The sequence below is a fragment of the Podarcis pityusensis genome (genome assembly GCF_964106645.2).
Source record: "Podarcis pityusensis genome assembly, chromosome: 1".
NCBI classification, from domain to species: domain Eukaryota; kingdom Metazoa; phylum Chordata; class Lepidosauria; order Squamata; family Lacertidae; genus Podarcis; species Podarcis pityusensis.
The window spans coordinates 35410176-35425332 of record NC_138028.1 but is presented as its reverse complement, the minus strand read 5'-3'; the positions used below and the strand labels follow the sequence as shown (position 1 = coordinate 35425332).

General features: G+C 39.9%; 1 protein-coding gene across 3 annotated transcripts in view; it reads left to right on the top strand.

Annotated features, from left to right (window-relative positions):
- AKAP6 (A-kinase anchoring protein 6) overlaps positions 1 to 13918 on the top strand; it is a 241769-nt gene extending 227851 nt beyond the window's left edge. For all 3 annotated transcript variants that reach the window (XM_080977407.1, XM_080977406.1, XM_080977405.1), the window contains exons 13-14: positions 4368 to 7738; positions 12945 to 13918. In XM_080977407.1, the coding sequence (XP_080833533.1) occupies positions 4368 to 7697 (3330 nt within the window). In that variant the 3' untranslated portion in view covers positions 7698 to 7738; positions 12945 to 13918. The remainder of the gene's footprint in view (positions 1 to 4367; positions 7739 to 12944) is intronic.
- Positions 13919 to 15157: the final 1239 nt, after the last annotated feature.

Here is a 15157-nt window from a genome sequence, read left to right as displayed (position 1 = left end):
AACAAGCGAAGAAACTAATATAAGGACTGAATTATAGTTGTGGGTACCTGCAATCATTAAATTTAAATATATATATATTGTGTGTCTGACTCTAGGATCTTTATTTTCTTTAAAGAAAAGTAAACACAACATTGCTAATTAGCTTCTGCTTTAACTTTAATTACAGTAAGTATATGAATCTAATTGCTCTTGCCTCTAGAGAGCCATAGTAAAGCGCTGTATTTATACACATTTGTGGACCCAAAAATGTTGCAGCGTGAATGTCCTTTTACAGTTGCTGCTTATTAATGATGAGGTGTAGGTGTTGTGCAAAGAGGATAGCTCTCTGTTTGGCTGCAACACAAGGAGACCCATTTAGAACAAAAACATGAGGGCTGCAGAGGTGAAACGGGCACTGTAAACATGATTACTTCCCTCAGAAGAAGTAACTGGCATGCTGGCATTTTTCAAATACAAAATCATTTTTGTTTTTCATTGTGGTTCATACATTCTTAGAAGTGGGGGATGGCTTCTTTCATTCATTTTGCTTCATTTCCACAATGGTTTATCCAGTCGTTCAGAGCTGACAACTAGTGTAAGCGAAAGAAAAGGTAGTTGTTCCAACCACCAAAACTCTTTGTTAATTGTGCTGTAAAAGCATATGAGGTGCTTATGCTACAGGTCTGTTCTGTCAAGACATAAAGCATCTTTATTGGAATATTACTATTCCAATATTCCTTGTCCCACCTGCAACCTGCCACACCATTTTGGAAGCCCCTGCTTTGCTCAACACTATGGAGAAAAATTTCAGCTGGCTGCAGAAGGAGGAGAACCTTTCTTTCAGCAGATCCTGGGATCTACAACCCAGTGGGTGGTGTTCAACAAATTTTTACTCAGGGTAGATCTACTGAAATTAATTAATTTCCCATGTAAAACTCTGAGCAGTTAAGTGACAAAAAGTAAGTTTTGAAATAAGTGATCCCACAATTAAAATAAATGAGTTGAGGTTATGTCATTGTTTCTGTTCTGCTGTGGAATCTGCATGATGTGCAGAATAAATGAAGCAGGCAAAAGCTGATTTACAGCAGCAATGTTATCTTCCTTGCCAGAAAGTGACAAGCATTTTATATTTAAGAAGCGGGTGGGTTCTGCAGGTTCACAAAATTATGGAGTCTGTAGCTAGTTTCCTGTCCCTTCAAATCTTAAAGAAGACATTAGTTACTCTTGGTATGCATTTTGAAATATGGAGAAAACTTCAGTGATGTCTCTGTATGCATGGAAGTTTTATGTAGAAGGTTTAAGAACTTATAGCCCTTTGGAGGTTTGCTTCACTAAACAATAGAATTCCAGTATCCCAGAATTAGAAGACATCTCATGTGTCATGCAGTCCCATCTACTGCAAAGTGTCCAGTTAAAAGGTCAGATAGGGAAATTGGATAGGAGCAATTTCCCATCTTTTCTATTGCATTGAACCACATCCTTTGAAAAGCCCCCCCCCCAAGGAATGCCTATCTTCTTTTCTTTCACAGTTGAATATACATCTAAAAAAAAAGAGGGGAAGGCTTCATCAGATTAGCTTTAAATGTTGTATACATAAAACCGACAATTTCATAGGAAGGCAACAATTTTCCCCCTACCGTCTTGCTTCATTATTCAGCAGTTTCCCAGAGCAATGTCAGCACAGGCAATATATGAAATTAATGTAGTATTTGATTAGACGACTGATGGATTGCTTTTACAACTAAAGTCTTTCACATTCATTAGTCATACTAACCAGTCATTAATACTGCTTTTATCAGCAAGCAAACAAATGGAAATTCAAATAAAAATTCAGCAGAGTTGGGTATACTCTATACAAAGGAGCTGTTATAAGAACTTGTATAACAGATGAACATTAACGCCCAGGTTGGGTGTCCCCAGGAATCTCATCCACACTAAGGTCCCTTGTTGAGAGTGGCTTATGATTTTCATGCCTCCCTGGGAACCACAGGTCTGTCTCAGTTGATATCTGGTCCCACCTGCATAATACAGAACACTCTGAATTTGGTGTTTTGTGTTAGAAACCTGGTGTAGTTCCTTTGTCAAGGGCAGAAAACAGGATGGTGCATTAGCCACAGAGACCTGCTTATTCTGAGTCAGACAGTAGGTCCATCTAGCTCAGTAATGTCCATATTGACTAGCAGAAGCTCTCCAGGGTTTCAGACAGACAACATTCCTAGCCCAGCCTAGAAATGCCAGGGGTTGAACTGAAGAACTTCCACATGCAATGCAAAGCAGATGCTAAGGTAACTCCAGGTGGTTTCCTGATAGTTTAGTAGGATGTTTCTGCTGCCTTGGCTGGCAAATCCCTTGAAGACACCTCTGCAGTGGCGGAGCAAGCCGATTGGGTGCCTGGGGCGGCGCACGTGCCCTGTGCCCAGGGGCAGGACCAACCGCAAGCTGGGGCAGAACGCTCCGCGGGGCGTCCAAGGAGTCTGCCATTTGGGCAGCACAGAGCCTGCGGGTGCCCAAGCCACTGCATCACTCCCAGGAGAGATGTGTGGCTTGGGTGTGCTGCAGGCCCCGCGGTGAGTGCCACCTGGCATTTTGTCATCCCCTGAGGGGTGACACCTAGGGCGGACCCCCGCCCCGCCCCTTTCCTCCGCCTCTGCAGCTCTGGAATGGGGAAATAGATCGTGCAGTTTCTGTGATTACTCCTGAGAGTCCTTTCCTGCTGGTTAAGTTCAACGGTTTTCTGTGGAGCTTAGGTGATGAATGGCAAGATGTCCGCTAGGTGTGATAGCAAAGCTAATCCAACTGAACACTGACTAAAGGCTGCTGAAGGGTATACCCCATGACCGTGATGGCTGCAAAAAAACCCCTTTCTTTTCCACCACCATTGCTTACAAAAAGTCTTCTAGTAGAGCTCTTGCACATGGCAAGAGGTCTGTTGCATCTTCCTCAAGGAGGAATGGATGATCCATAGCGGTGACTAACCTCATATTAAGGCAGAAAGTCGGGATATAAGCATTTTCCCTATCTAAAATACTATAGACTTTTAAAATATTTACTTTTTCACTTGGCCTCCCATACATTTACAATTCAGATAAGCTTTAACGTTCAGATAATAGATAATCTTTTGAATAATTGGTGTTACTAATGCTCAGTGTATTGTACATAACCCAAAGTCCATCTTCCAGTTTGGGTTGTGTAGCATTTGGCCTCCAGATTGGAAATTCCCTTGATAAAGCCAGGTTGAAATGTTAGTATTTTATGTTGGGGGAATGGGGGCATACTAGCAATTCTGTTGGTGTACTGGTCACTCTTCTGTTTAAGAAAGACTTCCTGGCTAAACTAACAGAGGTAGCCACATATCTCAGGACATGAGCAATCATTCTGAGACTTCCTCTTTTCGTGTGGTGTTGCTCAGGACATCATGGCTAACATGAGAAGCATTATACCATTACCACCATAATGTATTACAAACCAAAAACATGTAGGTTATACATTGGGTTGACTGTTCAGTACTGGCCTAGTATCTGAGCATGAAGGGGATTGTACAGTCTCCTCTGTCGTTGTCAGATTGTTTTTTGGTTATAGTTAGAATAGTCACTCCCTGTCTCTAAAAGCCAAACTAGATATGGCACTAAATTTATCACTTTGAAGCATACTGGGTTGTGGAGTGGGCAGGAGGGGCATTGAGTGGGACCACAGCACACAGTAGGGGAAATTTAACCTTGGCTCTCCAGCTACAATTGTAACAAAACAAAACAAACCCCACCTCATCTTGTCTTCTACGCAGATAATCCTAGGCATCCTAAAACTAGCACCAGTTTCCTGAAGAGTTTGTGGTGCTGATCCTGTTTGTAGCTATGGGTGGGGGGGACAGACAGTTGAGTCCTTGAAAGACACTGCAGATTGGCACCTCACCAGATCCAATACCAGCAGCCTCAACCTTGAGTTTGGGAGCCATTAATTGGATGAGACAGAATAGGCTGAAGCTTAGACGAGATGGAGTTTATGGTGCATGGTGACCCCTAGATTCTAGAGAAAGAAGGAACTGCTGTTTTTAATGCGGTTCATCCTTGGTTAAGCAGGTATGAGGGATACTGTTGAACTCACCGCTATTGCTAGATTTCTAGTTTAGCAGCCCAATGCCCAGTGAACTTCATAGCTTAGATAGAATCTGAATGAGCTTTTCTATGTCCACACTCTGAACTTTACCTATTGCTCTTTACTGTTATTTATTGTATTTCAGTAATTTATCTCTTGTTTTATGCAGCATAGCAAAACTGATGAGAAATGGGCTTTTTACAAGGAGTAAGGAACTATGTATTGACTTTCAGTTATGGAGGTGGGATGTACTGTTTGTGATTTAACTGATTATTCTATTTCTCTGTTTTTAACAGGAATCCCTGAATGTTATCGATCCAAGCTTAATGGAGCTGAATGGTACAAATGAAGATGCACTAGAATGGGATGAAATGGATATAAGTAATACGCTGATTAGCGTTAATGAGGAATTCAATGAGCTTGATCAAGAACTGAAGCAAGATGACACAAAACTGAACTCTCCCTATGAAGCATGTGGTGATAATGACTGTCCCAAACAGGAGGAAAATCCCACTGTACATGAAAATTGCCTCAGCAGCCCAAGCATTACAGCATCTCCAGGTCCACAAGTCTACCAAGTGTACAGCCTTCACAATGTAGAGCTATCAGGGGAAAATCATATCTCTCTAATGAAAAAGACATCCAAATCCTCCACACTTACACACTTGGACACTTTAAAGAAGCATGTGAATAAGAACTCTTTGTTGTCACCAACCAAACATTTGCCAGAACTAAGGGGCAGGACCACTTTGACAAGCCCACAGAATTATATGTATCACAGTGGAAATGTAAGTAGGCATTCTGACAGTCAGAATAAAACAGTCAATGGAAGTGAGGCAGAAGCTATCCAAAATCCTGATGTCCATTTGCAAAATGATACTGATAGAAAGCAGGATAATTCGGTGACTAGCATTTCAGATTCCCAGTTAGGGAATATAGTTGATGTGCTAAAACAAAATTTAAAGCAAGCGCATGGGGAGATCCATTTTAATTTCTTAAATACTTCCCAGTCAAAGTCCAGCGACAGAGCTAAAAGCCTGGGCAGCATCGCCCATCAGTGCTCTGAGGGTTCAGAAGAGTTGCAACAAGGAAAACACAATGCCTTTACATTTTATGACTATTCTTACCTTCAGGGTTCCAAATTCAAGCTACCAATGATAATGAAACAATCAAACTCAGAAAAAGCACATAAGCAGGGTAGTTTGCTTCATGGCTTTTATTTTGATAAAGTCCCCTTGAAATCGGAACATCAACCTTTAGAGTTCAAGCCACTTGTATCTACAGATGAGATTGCTTTCTCAACCAGCTTGGATGATGGAGACCCCAAACGCTGTGAATTTGTGGAGGATTTGAAGAAACTGAGCGACCCAACAAATGCAAAGCTGTGCCCAACTTTATCTCATAGCTCTTCTTTAGACTCCCTTTCGGTGACAAATGAGTTGTTTGGCCCCACTGTTTTTAGAAGTGGAGATGGGCTTCATCGTAGCACATCCTTGGAGAGTTGGCTAACGCCCTACAAAAGCAATGAAGATCTTTTTAGTTGCAATGGCTCTGGAGACCTAAGTGGAAGTAGTGATTCAGTTGGGGAACTTAGCAAAAGGACCTTAGACCTTTTGAATCGTCTAGAAAATATCCAGAGCCCTTTAGACCAAAAAATAAAGCGTAGCATCTCTGATATCACACTCCAAAGCACTTCTCAAAGAATGTCCTTGGCTGGCCAGTTGTCATTGGATATTGCGTCTTCTATCAATGAAGATTCACCGGCTTCTCTCACTGAGCTAAGCAGCAGTGATGACCTGTCTTTGTGCTCTGAAGATATTGTACTGCACAGAAATAAAGCACCAGATTCAAATGCATCATTCAGAAAACACCTCAGTCGGTCGGTAGCTGATGAGAGCGATGTCAACGTTAGCATGATTGTTAATGTTTCCTGTACCTCCGCTTGCACTGATGATGAAGATGATAGTGATTTGCTATCAAGTTCTACTCTCACCTTGACTGAGGAAGAGCTAGGCATTAAAGATGAAGATGATGATTCTAGTATTGCAACTGATGAGGATATTTATGAAGACTGCAATTTAATTTCAGGACTTGACTACATAAAGAATGAACTCTACACTTGGATCAGACCAAAATTTAATCTGACAAAGGAGAAGAGAAAGTGCAATCTGGATGATGAAATCCAGGGCTGTAAGAATTTAAGAAGTAATGAGACTTTGAAAGCAAAAGATTCATTGAGCATTGAAAAATTCTTGAATGATTCCATACGCAAGCTTTCAAAAAATAATGGCAACAGTAAGAACACATCAGAGAGCCATGATGAGTCAGGGACAAAAAGGCAAATGAAAAATGATGGCTTTCAAGTTTCCAAAGATCACTTTGTGGATGACATGGAGAATGGAAATGTTACTATTACACAAGAAAGTCCAAAGGAAGAACATATTCAAATTTCAACTGCTGCCATGAATGTTAGCCCACTTAGTAAAGGAAGTGAAAATGAATGTTGTATCTGTGAAGCATTTACTGATAGTTCGGATGATTCACATATGGATAGTAAAGAGCCAGCTCAATTGTCAAAAATATCCAGCTCTCAGAAAGAATATAAAAAACATATTCAGTTTGAAGGCCATTCTATTAGAAAACCTTTTACAGAATTTGACTCGGATATGAAAAGTTCAGATATGGCATTACCAAAATCGCTGCCAAATGATCAACAAAGCAGAACAGGAATTAGTGAACATGGCGGAGATTGCTGTGCATCTTTAAAATCAAATGAAGCAGAAGAAAATGCATCAGCTGGCTGTAGTGATTCCTGTTGTAGCTGTGAAACTGCTGCTTTTGATAAAAGAAATGAGGAGGATTGTTCAGTGCACAACTTTGTGATGGAGATAATTGACATGGCCTCAACAGCCTTAAAGAACAAGTCTCAGCCTGAAAGTGAACCAGCTGTTCCACATTCATTAGCCCAGATCAGGGAAAAGGTTCTAGAACATTCTCACAGGCCCATTCAACTTAGAAAAGGTGATTTTTATTCGTACCTCTCACTTTCTTCTCATGACAGTGACTGTGGGGAGGTAACTAAATATGTTGAAGAAAAGACCAGCACTCCAGTCCCTCTAGACTTTGCGGAAAATATTGAATGCTTTTTTGAAGCCTGTCCTGAAGATGAACGAGTGGAACAGCAGGGATATCTTCCTGACAGTGAAGTGGAAGTAAAATACGAAGCCCTGGATTTAACAGATGAACCTAAAACATCTGCTGAATGTAGTGGCTTTTCTTTCTTAAGTGAGGAGATGGACATCAGCATGCCTGGCTCTCTTAGCCAGATGATATCAGATAATTTAAGTTATGCTAGTGAATCTTTGAGTCTGGACATCCCTAATGAATGTCCAGTCTTGAATTCCTTCCCAAATAACTCTAAAGAAAATCATCTCGGAGAGCCACTTGGGATCGCAAGGTCTGAAGAAGGTTTGGCTTCCTCTATAAAGGCCTCAGCTGAAGCCATTCAATTAACGCCTGATCACTTGAAAGAGAAGGATGTTTTGCACCAGGACACTAAAACTCTTACATGTGAAGAAAACCTCCTGCATCTTCACAAAGAAAGGCACATAAATACACAGAGGTAGAATGTATTCCTCCATGGACACACACGTTGTTTCATAAAGAGGTAGGTACTAAACACTACGAGCTTTGCTTATTGCTGACATGACTATAATGAAGCAGGAAATGTGTGGCCTTTCAGAGTTTTCGAGTAGATCATAGCATTGTGTCTCTTGAATTAAAAACCATTCCAGGCCACTTCTTTTATGTTTAAGATACAGATACAGACTCAGATAAACAAGCATCAGCTGAGAATGGCAAATATGCGTTCAAATCACTACCTTTATTTGTCAAGATTCACAAAAGCAGGAGCTGATCTCTAGCTGATCACATATTTCCTTCCCCGTGAAAAGCAGCTAGTTAAATACTATTTTCAGCTGATGTGAACAGCATTCATTTTGTACTTTGGCTCAATCTGTGCTCAAAAAAGAAAGAAAGAAAGAAAGAACTAGCCCTTGTGTGATTCAGACTTCTTGGTTGCATTTCCTCAGATATTTGTACTATGCAAAATTACCCAATGAATCCAAGAGAAATCAGTAGCAATCTTCTTTCTGCAATGCAGCAGTTATCAGTGGAAGCAGATTCAAAAGAGATGCAATACTGTCCCACTATGTTGGGGAAAAGGAAGATGGGAGAAACTGAGCGTTACACCTAGTATATTCTGGGCTTTCCTCAACAGCCCTTTGCTTCCTATCTGGGTAACTCTGCTCAGAGACAGCAAACTAGTCCACACCATGAGGGTGAATATAGCTGATCCTACCTCTGTTGATGGGGAAGGAAAGTTAAGATGATCTCCACTTGCTCTCTTGGTTCTAGGTTACCCAACTCGCTACAGCCTTCTGTAGGCATTCAGGAAAATGGCTTAACACATTTGCGGAGGGCAGGGGACAGCAATGAGTGCACTAGGCCCCCACCCTCATCCCCATCCCCATCTGTGAGTTGGATTGTGGCTGTCTATATTCGAGTGTTTCTTGTAACTTGGAGGCTTCCTGTGTGGTGTAGATCACTGTAAAAAGCAGGGTTCCACATCACACAGGAAGCCTACATAAGTGGAAGCACTCTGCAACTCAGCAAGTACACTTGTTACTGTTCTCTGCTCTGTCACACACATTAGATTAGCCAGTTTCTTAAATGCCTGGAGAAAACATGTAAGACAGGAGAAAGGAACAGCACATGCAAATGCACTATCTAAAGCTATTCCTTTCCGGTGATTGCTATATGGGAATGCAAACTGCCCTAGTGAAATAGAAAAATGACCCTTCTCTATTGAAGTACTGTATGGGCAGCTTGGAAGAGGATAGTGGTATCTTTCGCAGGTGCCCAAGTATGATGTGATCCTGCACCCCCATTGCCCTGAGCTGTAGAAACAACAGGAGGATGACACAGTTAAGGGAGAAGCACTCACAGCAATTTCATGAGAATTCTAACAGAACTACAATGTTTACCATTTCTGTAACATGGGATATATACATAACACTCTACCACAGCGGAATCAAGTAACGCCCTGATCAAATGCAGAGAGGAATATTCATTTCATTGGCCTAACTCTGCAAAGGATTGTGTTGAAAGAGTCTGTGGCAGTTTAAGGACTAGTACCTTTGGGCTACAATCCTATACATGCTTGTTTGGGAATAAGCCTCATTTAACTCAACAGGCTTATTTTTTGAGTAGACATATGTAATCTGATTCTATTGTTATTGTGGTTTAATATTTCTTGGACTACAAAAGCTTATGTCACAATAAACATAATGATTTTTGAAGTGCCACAGGTCTCTGTGATTCTTTTTTCCCTGCCAAAGACAAACACAGGTTTCTCTTTTTACCATTTGTTTCTCCAAAGATAGACAGTGTTTTGATGATAAATCTATGTTATATGCCCTAGTCCAGCTTCGGAGTTCCCTGTGTGGATTACTTGCTGGTTCAGGAACTCTGAGCATAAACTACATGTACATCTAAAGGAGGATATTTTATATGCATTAAATTTCTTTCATTGGGATACACATCCTGATGTGCACCCCCATTTGAATTTAGTATTTCATAAATGCCTTTTAAAGTGCAATTTGAGCTGGATTGGGGAACATGTCCATAGAAAATTGGTATTTCCAGTGCAACCTCTGCTCCTGTGAACTTATTTCATTTCTTGTGCTATCCAGCATTGACAAAGTACCATCCCATGTACCCATTTTTCCACCTCATTATCTGTGATCAGAACACTACTATTTATTCACACTGTATTTTAACAACACTCTGTTAACAGTTGAAACTGAAAACAGTTTTGCAGTTTTTACACAAGCACCATTTATTCTGGAGAAATTCCAACACGGCAACTGCTTGTGAACTCCTGAGATTAAGAGACAGTGCAGTCGCTGCTACGGCCAGCTCAACCTCTGAAAACACCCGCTTGTGTGAATTGTGCAAAGGCATGAGCAGCATAACGTTAACATTCAAGTGAACTACCGTTGCCCGTTCACTCAGAGTAAGACCCACTGAGTTCAATGGGGCATACTCCCAGGTTAGTCTGTATAGCATGGTTAGCCAACATACTGCCCTCCAGATATTGTTGAACTAAGAACCTCATCAGCCCAAGCCATCACTGCCAGTGTTCAGGAATACTTGGAGTCATAATCCAACAACACCTGCAGATCACTAAGCCTGCCCTTGTTTGTGGGATTGCAGCCTCAAGATGGCTTTATGTGTGGAAGTCCAGGCACATTTTGCTGGGGAACTCTGGGTCAGAGTACTGTTTATTTTACAGTGAAAGGAAACTCTCTGCCGAAGGCTCTGGTATCTGTATTTTCAATGGATTCTAGAAGTCCCTTCCCCCCGCTGTAAGAGCTTAGTCGATACTTTAACTTCATCTCTCATGCTATGGGAAATGAATTAGAGGCAATCTATCCTAATTTGTTAACTTATTCAAATAACAGTTATTATACTTAACTATGCTAAAGATTATCTTTTTGGTGGCAGATTGTTTATTTTTTTGATGAGCCTAATTACTGATTTTCCAAAGGTAATTTACATTTATTACTAATACATCTCTTAAAATGTGACAGATAAATGTTGTTCCCATAAGTGTATTATGAAAAAAGTTACTATTTAAAAACACATTATTTAATTTGAAAGATAAATGGCAAACACCATTTTTTTTTTTCCCTGGAGCACCTGTGCTGCTAAGCTCATTAAAATGTGTGATTTTATGTGGAGCTGTGATACTTAAGAGAAAAAATTATCTATGGTATATGTGTACCCTAAAAATAAACTCAGTTCGCAAAGGTGACAGTATGCATATTTACCAACGTAGCTCAACTAATTTCACATGATTTTTGCTCCAGCTGCAAGCCAGAATAAAGCTGTTGTGAGCAAATCTATTTTGCCACTGAATGTATCTAAGTTGTAATCTCATTCTTTTAGAACCGTGCTATAAAATTGACCATTAAGCAAAAGTAATAGCAGCTTTGAAAAGTTCTATATCAGGAGTGATAATTCTATCCTATCATCTGGTGTGGTTTAATACTGCACTACTGTTGTTGTTTTTAATTTCCTCATGAAGGTGAAAGCTTCCAAAGAATAAATATACAAAGCAGATGAGATCTCACAGTCTTCTGTTGTTGCGTTGAGTATGACCCATGACCCTCCCCACCTGTAGAATTTTTTAAGGAACATAGGAAGATGCCTTATACCAAGTCAGAATATTGGTTCCCTTTGTCTAGCATGGTTTCCTCTGACTCTGGCAGAAGTCTTTCCCATTGGCTGCTACTTCATCTTTTGAGCTGGAGATGCCACAGATTGAAGGTGGAACCTTCTACATGCAAGAATGTGCTCTTCCACTGAGCTGTCTCCCCTTCCCTGTGGTAGAGTCCCCTCTCTTCCTGCAACAGTGCTAGAACTGGCCACCATTTGTACACATGGAGCACAGTTATGGAGGCAACGCATTTGCATAAGCCAGATCCCACTCAAAGATCATCCTCTTGGGTGACTGATTCCAGTTCATATGTGGGGAGGTTTTCTGTATCCTTCATTTCAGTATATATCCTCAGACAATCACATATCACAGCAAATTTGTTCCAGGATGGCTGATTCCAGGCAGAAATACTGGGTAGTACTCATCTGAATTGTACTCAGACCCACTAAAGTTAATTTATGCATATTAGTCACAACTAGCCAACCAGTTGTTGTTTTTTAATTCCCTGATATCGATGTAAGTTTAGATGTTTGACATGCGTAGAGTCCTAGAGTGAGGCTTTTTTAATTGAAAGCCCACTACTACAAGTTTTAAGAACAGGCATGCTACAAACTTCCCAATGATGCATTAGGTTCCAGTTCAAACCACATGCCTGTGCTTTGCTTCTTCTTTTTTTACAATTTTGTGCAAAAACCATTTTCTATAAAAATAGAGAGGTCAGTTACAGCAAATAAGATCAAAGCTGAAGGTACCTGGATAGAACCAGCTATTTCCACTTAATTTGGAAGGCATATAATGCAAGCCTGGAGTGCCACCTCGGAAATGCTTGAGAGAGGTACTTTGTACTAATCTCTTAGCTGTATTCTGACGGTTATTTCTTCATAATCCTCATCATAAGCTTTGACTCTTTGTTGCATAGGTTAACCCTAAACTCCAGGCCATGAAAGTTCTACCTAATGAAAAAGCACTCATTGCTCTCACGATATATTAATGCAGCATCTTATATTTACAAACTGTTTGTGTGAGTCCTCTCACTTTGTTGACTCGCTTGTTTTATTCTTCAGGGAACTATAAATGATAACTTAAATAGTTTGTGTAACCTACTTACACCCCAAGCCTAAACAGATTACTTGGAAGTAAGTTCCCCTGATTTTAATGGGACTTACTTCCATGTAATGGGTTTAGGGCTGGAGATTATTTTGGTTGGTTGGCCTTTATTGAGTCGTGCATTCCTATTGATTGGTACACTTGCAAAAGGCAGAGAAGGTAAGTTCACAGGCACCTGAAAGGACAGGATGGAGGGAAAAGGTCAGGCTTGATTATTTCCCCTGTGCCTTTTGAAACTAAATCTTGTTTTATAAAAATCAATGAGGTTTCTACATCAATAAAAAGACATCTCTCTGATAGTGACTTAAACCTCAGGCTGTGAAAAATTGTTGCTCGTATCCTGTCATTTCTTGTTTTTTTGCATATAAGTACATTGGTATGAGGTCATGGAGTAGCTATTTTTGGTTGGTCTGAAACAGGCTTGTGTTTTGTAAATGAAAATGTGCTTCATGTAACCTGTTATTACCTTTTCCTTTTCTTTTAGAAACTTGGCTGCATTTCAAGTGCAGACTCATCCTCTAAACTCTGGGATGACCTCGAATTCCATTGTATCACTGCCTTTGGTTACACCTGACTCCCAAGATAGATTTTCCTTCCAACTGTGATTTGTCCATGTTGGTTTTGTGACCAGGATGCATATGCTGGTCCTGTTTCAATTTTCACTTTTGCTTTGTAACAAAACCATTTGCTTTCATATGGATTTCTTTCCCAAGCTACCTCTTAACAACTTACCCTTCCAAATTTGTATGTCTCTATATTTACTTTTCAGCCACAAAGTTTTTGGGTTTTTTTTAAATGATTTTGCAGTTCCACAGAATGTATTATTATTCTGGATCACCATTTCTGAATTGTAAATGTCAGTTATTCTCCTATTTTATGTATTAAATTTGATATTTTATGTGTATAATGCATATTGTTTATTGAAAGTATTTTGTGTTATAGAATGGGAATTGTATTTGATTGCAGCGAAAGGAAAAGTCCTTCGTGCTCTTGAATCAACACAGTGGAAGTTACACAAAAGAAATACAAATGCATCCTTTCATTTTAATTTTACAAGATTAATCTATGCAACACTTCAAGAAACAACTACACAGTGTTGTATATTAAGAACTGTTAACATTCTACTGAATTAAGTACAACATTTTGGTTTTCTACAATGCTTCTTGAGGTGGTAATCAGAAAAACCCCCCACATTTTTAAAAATTGTGCCTTGCTGTATTTCTTATAACAATTATTAAAAAGCTGCTTTCATAGTAAAATTATGTTGGTTTGAAGGAAGGAAATAGCAAGGTGTGAATAATTTCTGTATATATGTATAACCAAGTGTAAACATTGATGTATAATTACAGTATAAAATGCTTTAATGTTTGTGATGCCCAGTGGTGTGGAAAACATAAGCCTTAAAACCACTAGATTGCATGATAATTAGAACTGGCATAATAAATGTAGTTTACTGGGGGAAAATTTGGAATTGGCTCTCATTTACCTGAATCCTGTTTAAAAGCAAGCAATGCATACAGTTTCTAAAAACTACCTGTTTACTTATACAGTCCCGGTCAGTACTGTGTAGGCAATATAAGAATGTATAATGAGGACACCTAAGTCTATGCACAGACCAAACACTGATGATTTGCCCAAACATCTTGGCCATTGCATTAAAAAAAAAGTTGTATTATTTATTATTGTTATTGCATTTCTATCCCGCCTTTCCTCCAAGCAGCTCAAGGTGGTATATATGGTTCCCATTCTCCTCCTCCTCATGGTTATCCCAACACCAACCCTGCCCTGTGAGATAGGTTAGGCTGAGAGAATGTGACTGGCCCAAGGTCACCTGTCATGGCTGAGTGGAGATCCGAACCCAGGACTCCCAGGTCCTAGAATAGCTAGAACTACTACACCCCACTGCCCTTTAAGATGCAGATATGAAGACCAGAGATCTTGCTGCTAGAAAATGAAGAATATATAAATATGTACATCGCATTAGGGTTAATGTTCAGTGCTGGAATGTTTATTAGTTGCAGTAACGTAGAAAATGTACTATATATACATCACCATATTATATAGTGTATATATATATATATATATATATATATATATATAGCTATATATATAGCTATATATATACTATATAACATCACCATTTGTTGATCCCTTGTTCCAAAATTTCCAAACCCACTTGGAGGCATTTTCAGCCCCATGGAGGAAGATACCTTCTACTAGTGCTGACTAAATAAGATCCTGAAAAACATTTTGAGGGTGGGAGAACAGGGTAGGGGCTCCTGAATCCTTTAGGAAACTTCTTTTGTTCTAACCCCTGTGCTAATCAATTAACTTAAACAGGTACATCCCTCCAGAAATGATGGTCTTAGAAGGCCTGCTTCTCTCTTCTCTCGCCACTTACATCAGTCCCCTCTTTAAACCTTAGCAGCATTACCTCAAATATGGTTCAAGTCTGCTGCTTGTTTATACTTCGAAACTAAGGCGGCAAAATGGTTTCCTACTGTTGCAACCCTCATGGGTTCAGCTAAAACAGAACAGCTCCTTTCGCGCCAAAGTGCAATTTCTGATGCAGGTTTGGCCACTGTTGATGGTAGAAATGTCAGAGGTTTCTTATGTCCATGAAAGCAGCCAACAGAAACCTGTCAGCTTGCAAGGGTTTATCATGTGGTAAAAGGGTGAAGTGAAAATATGTTTGTG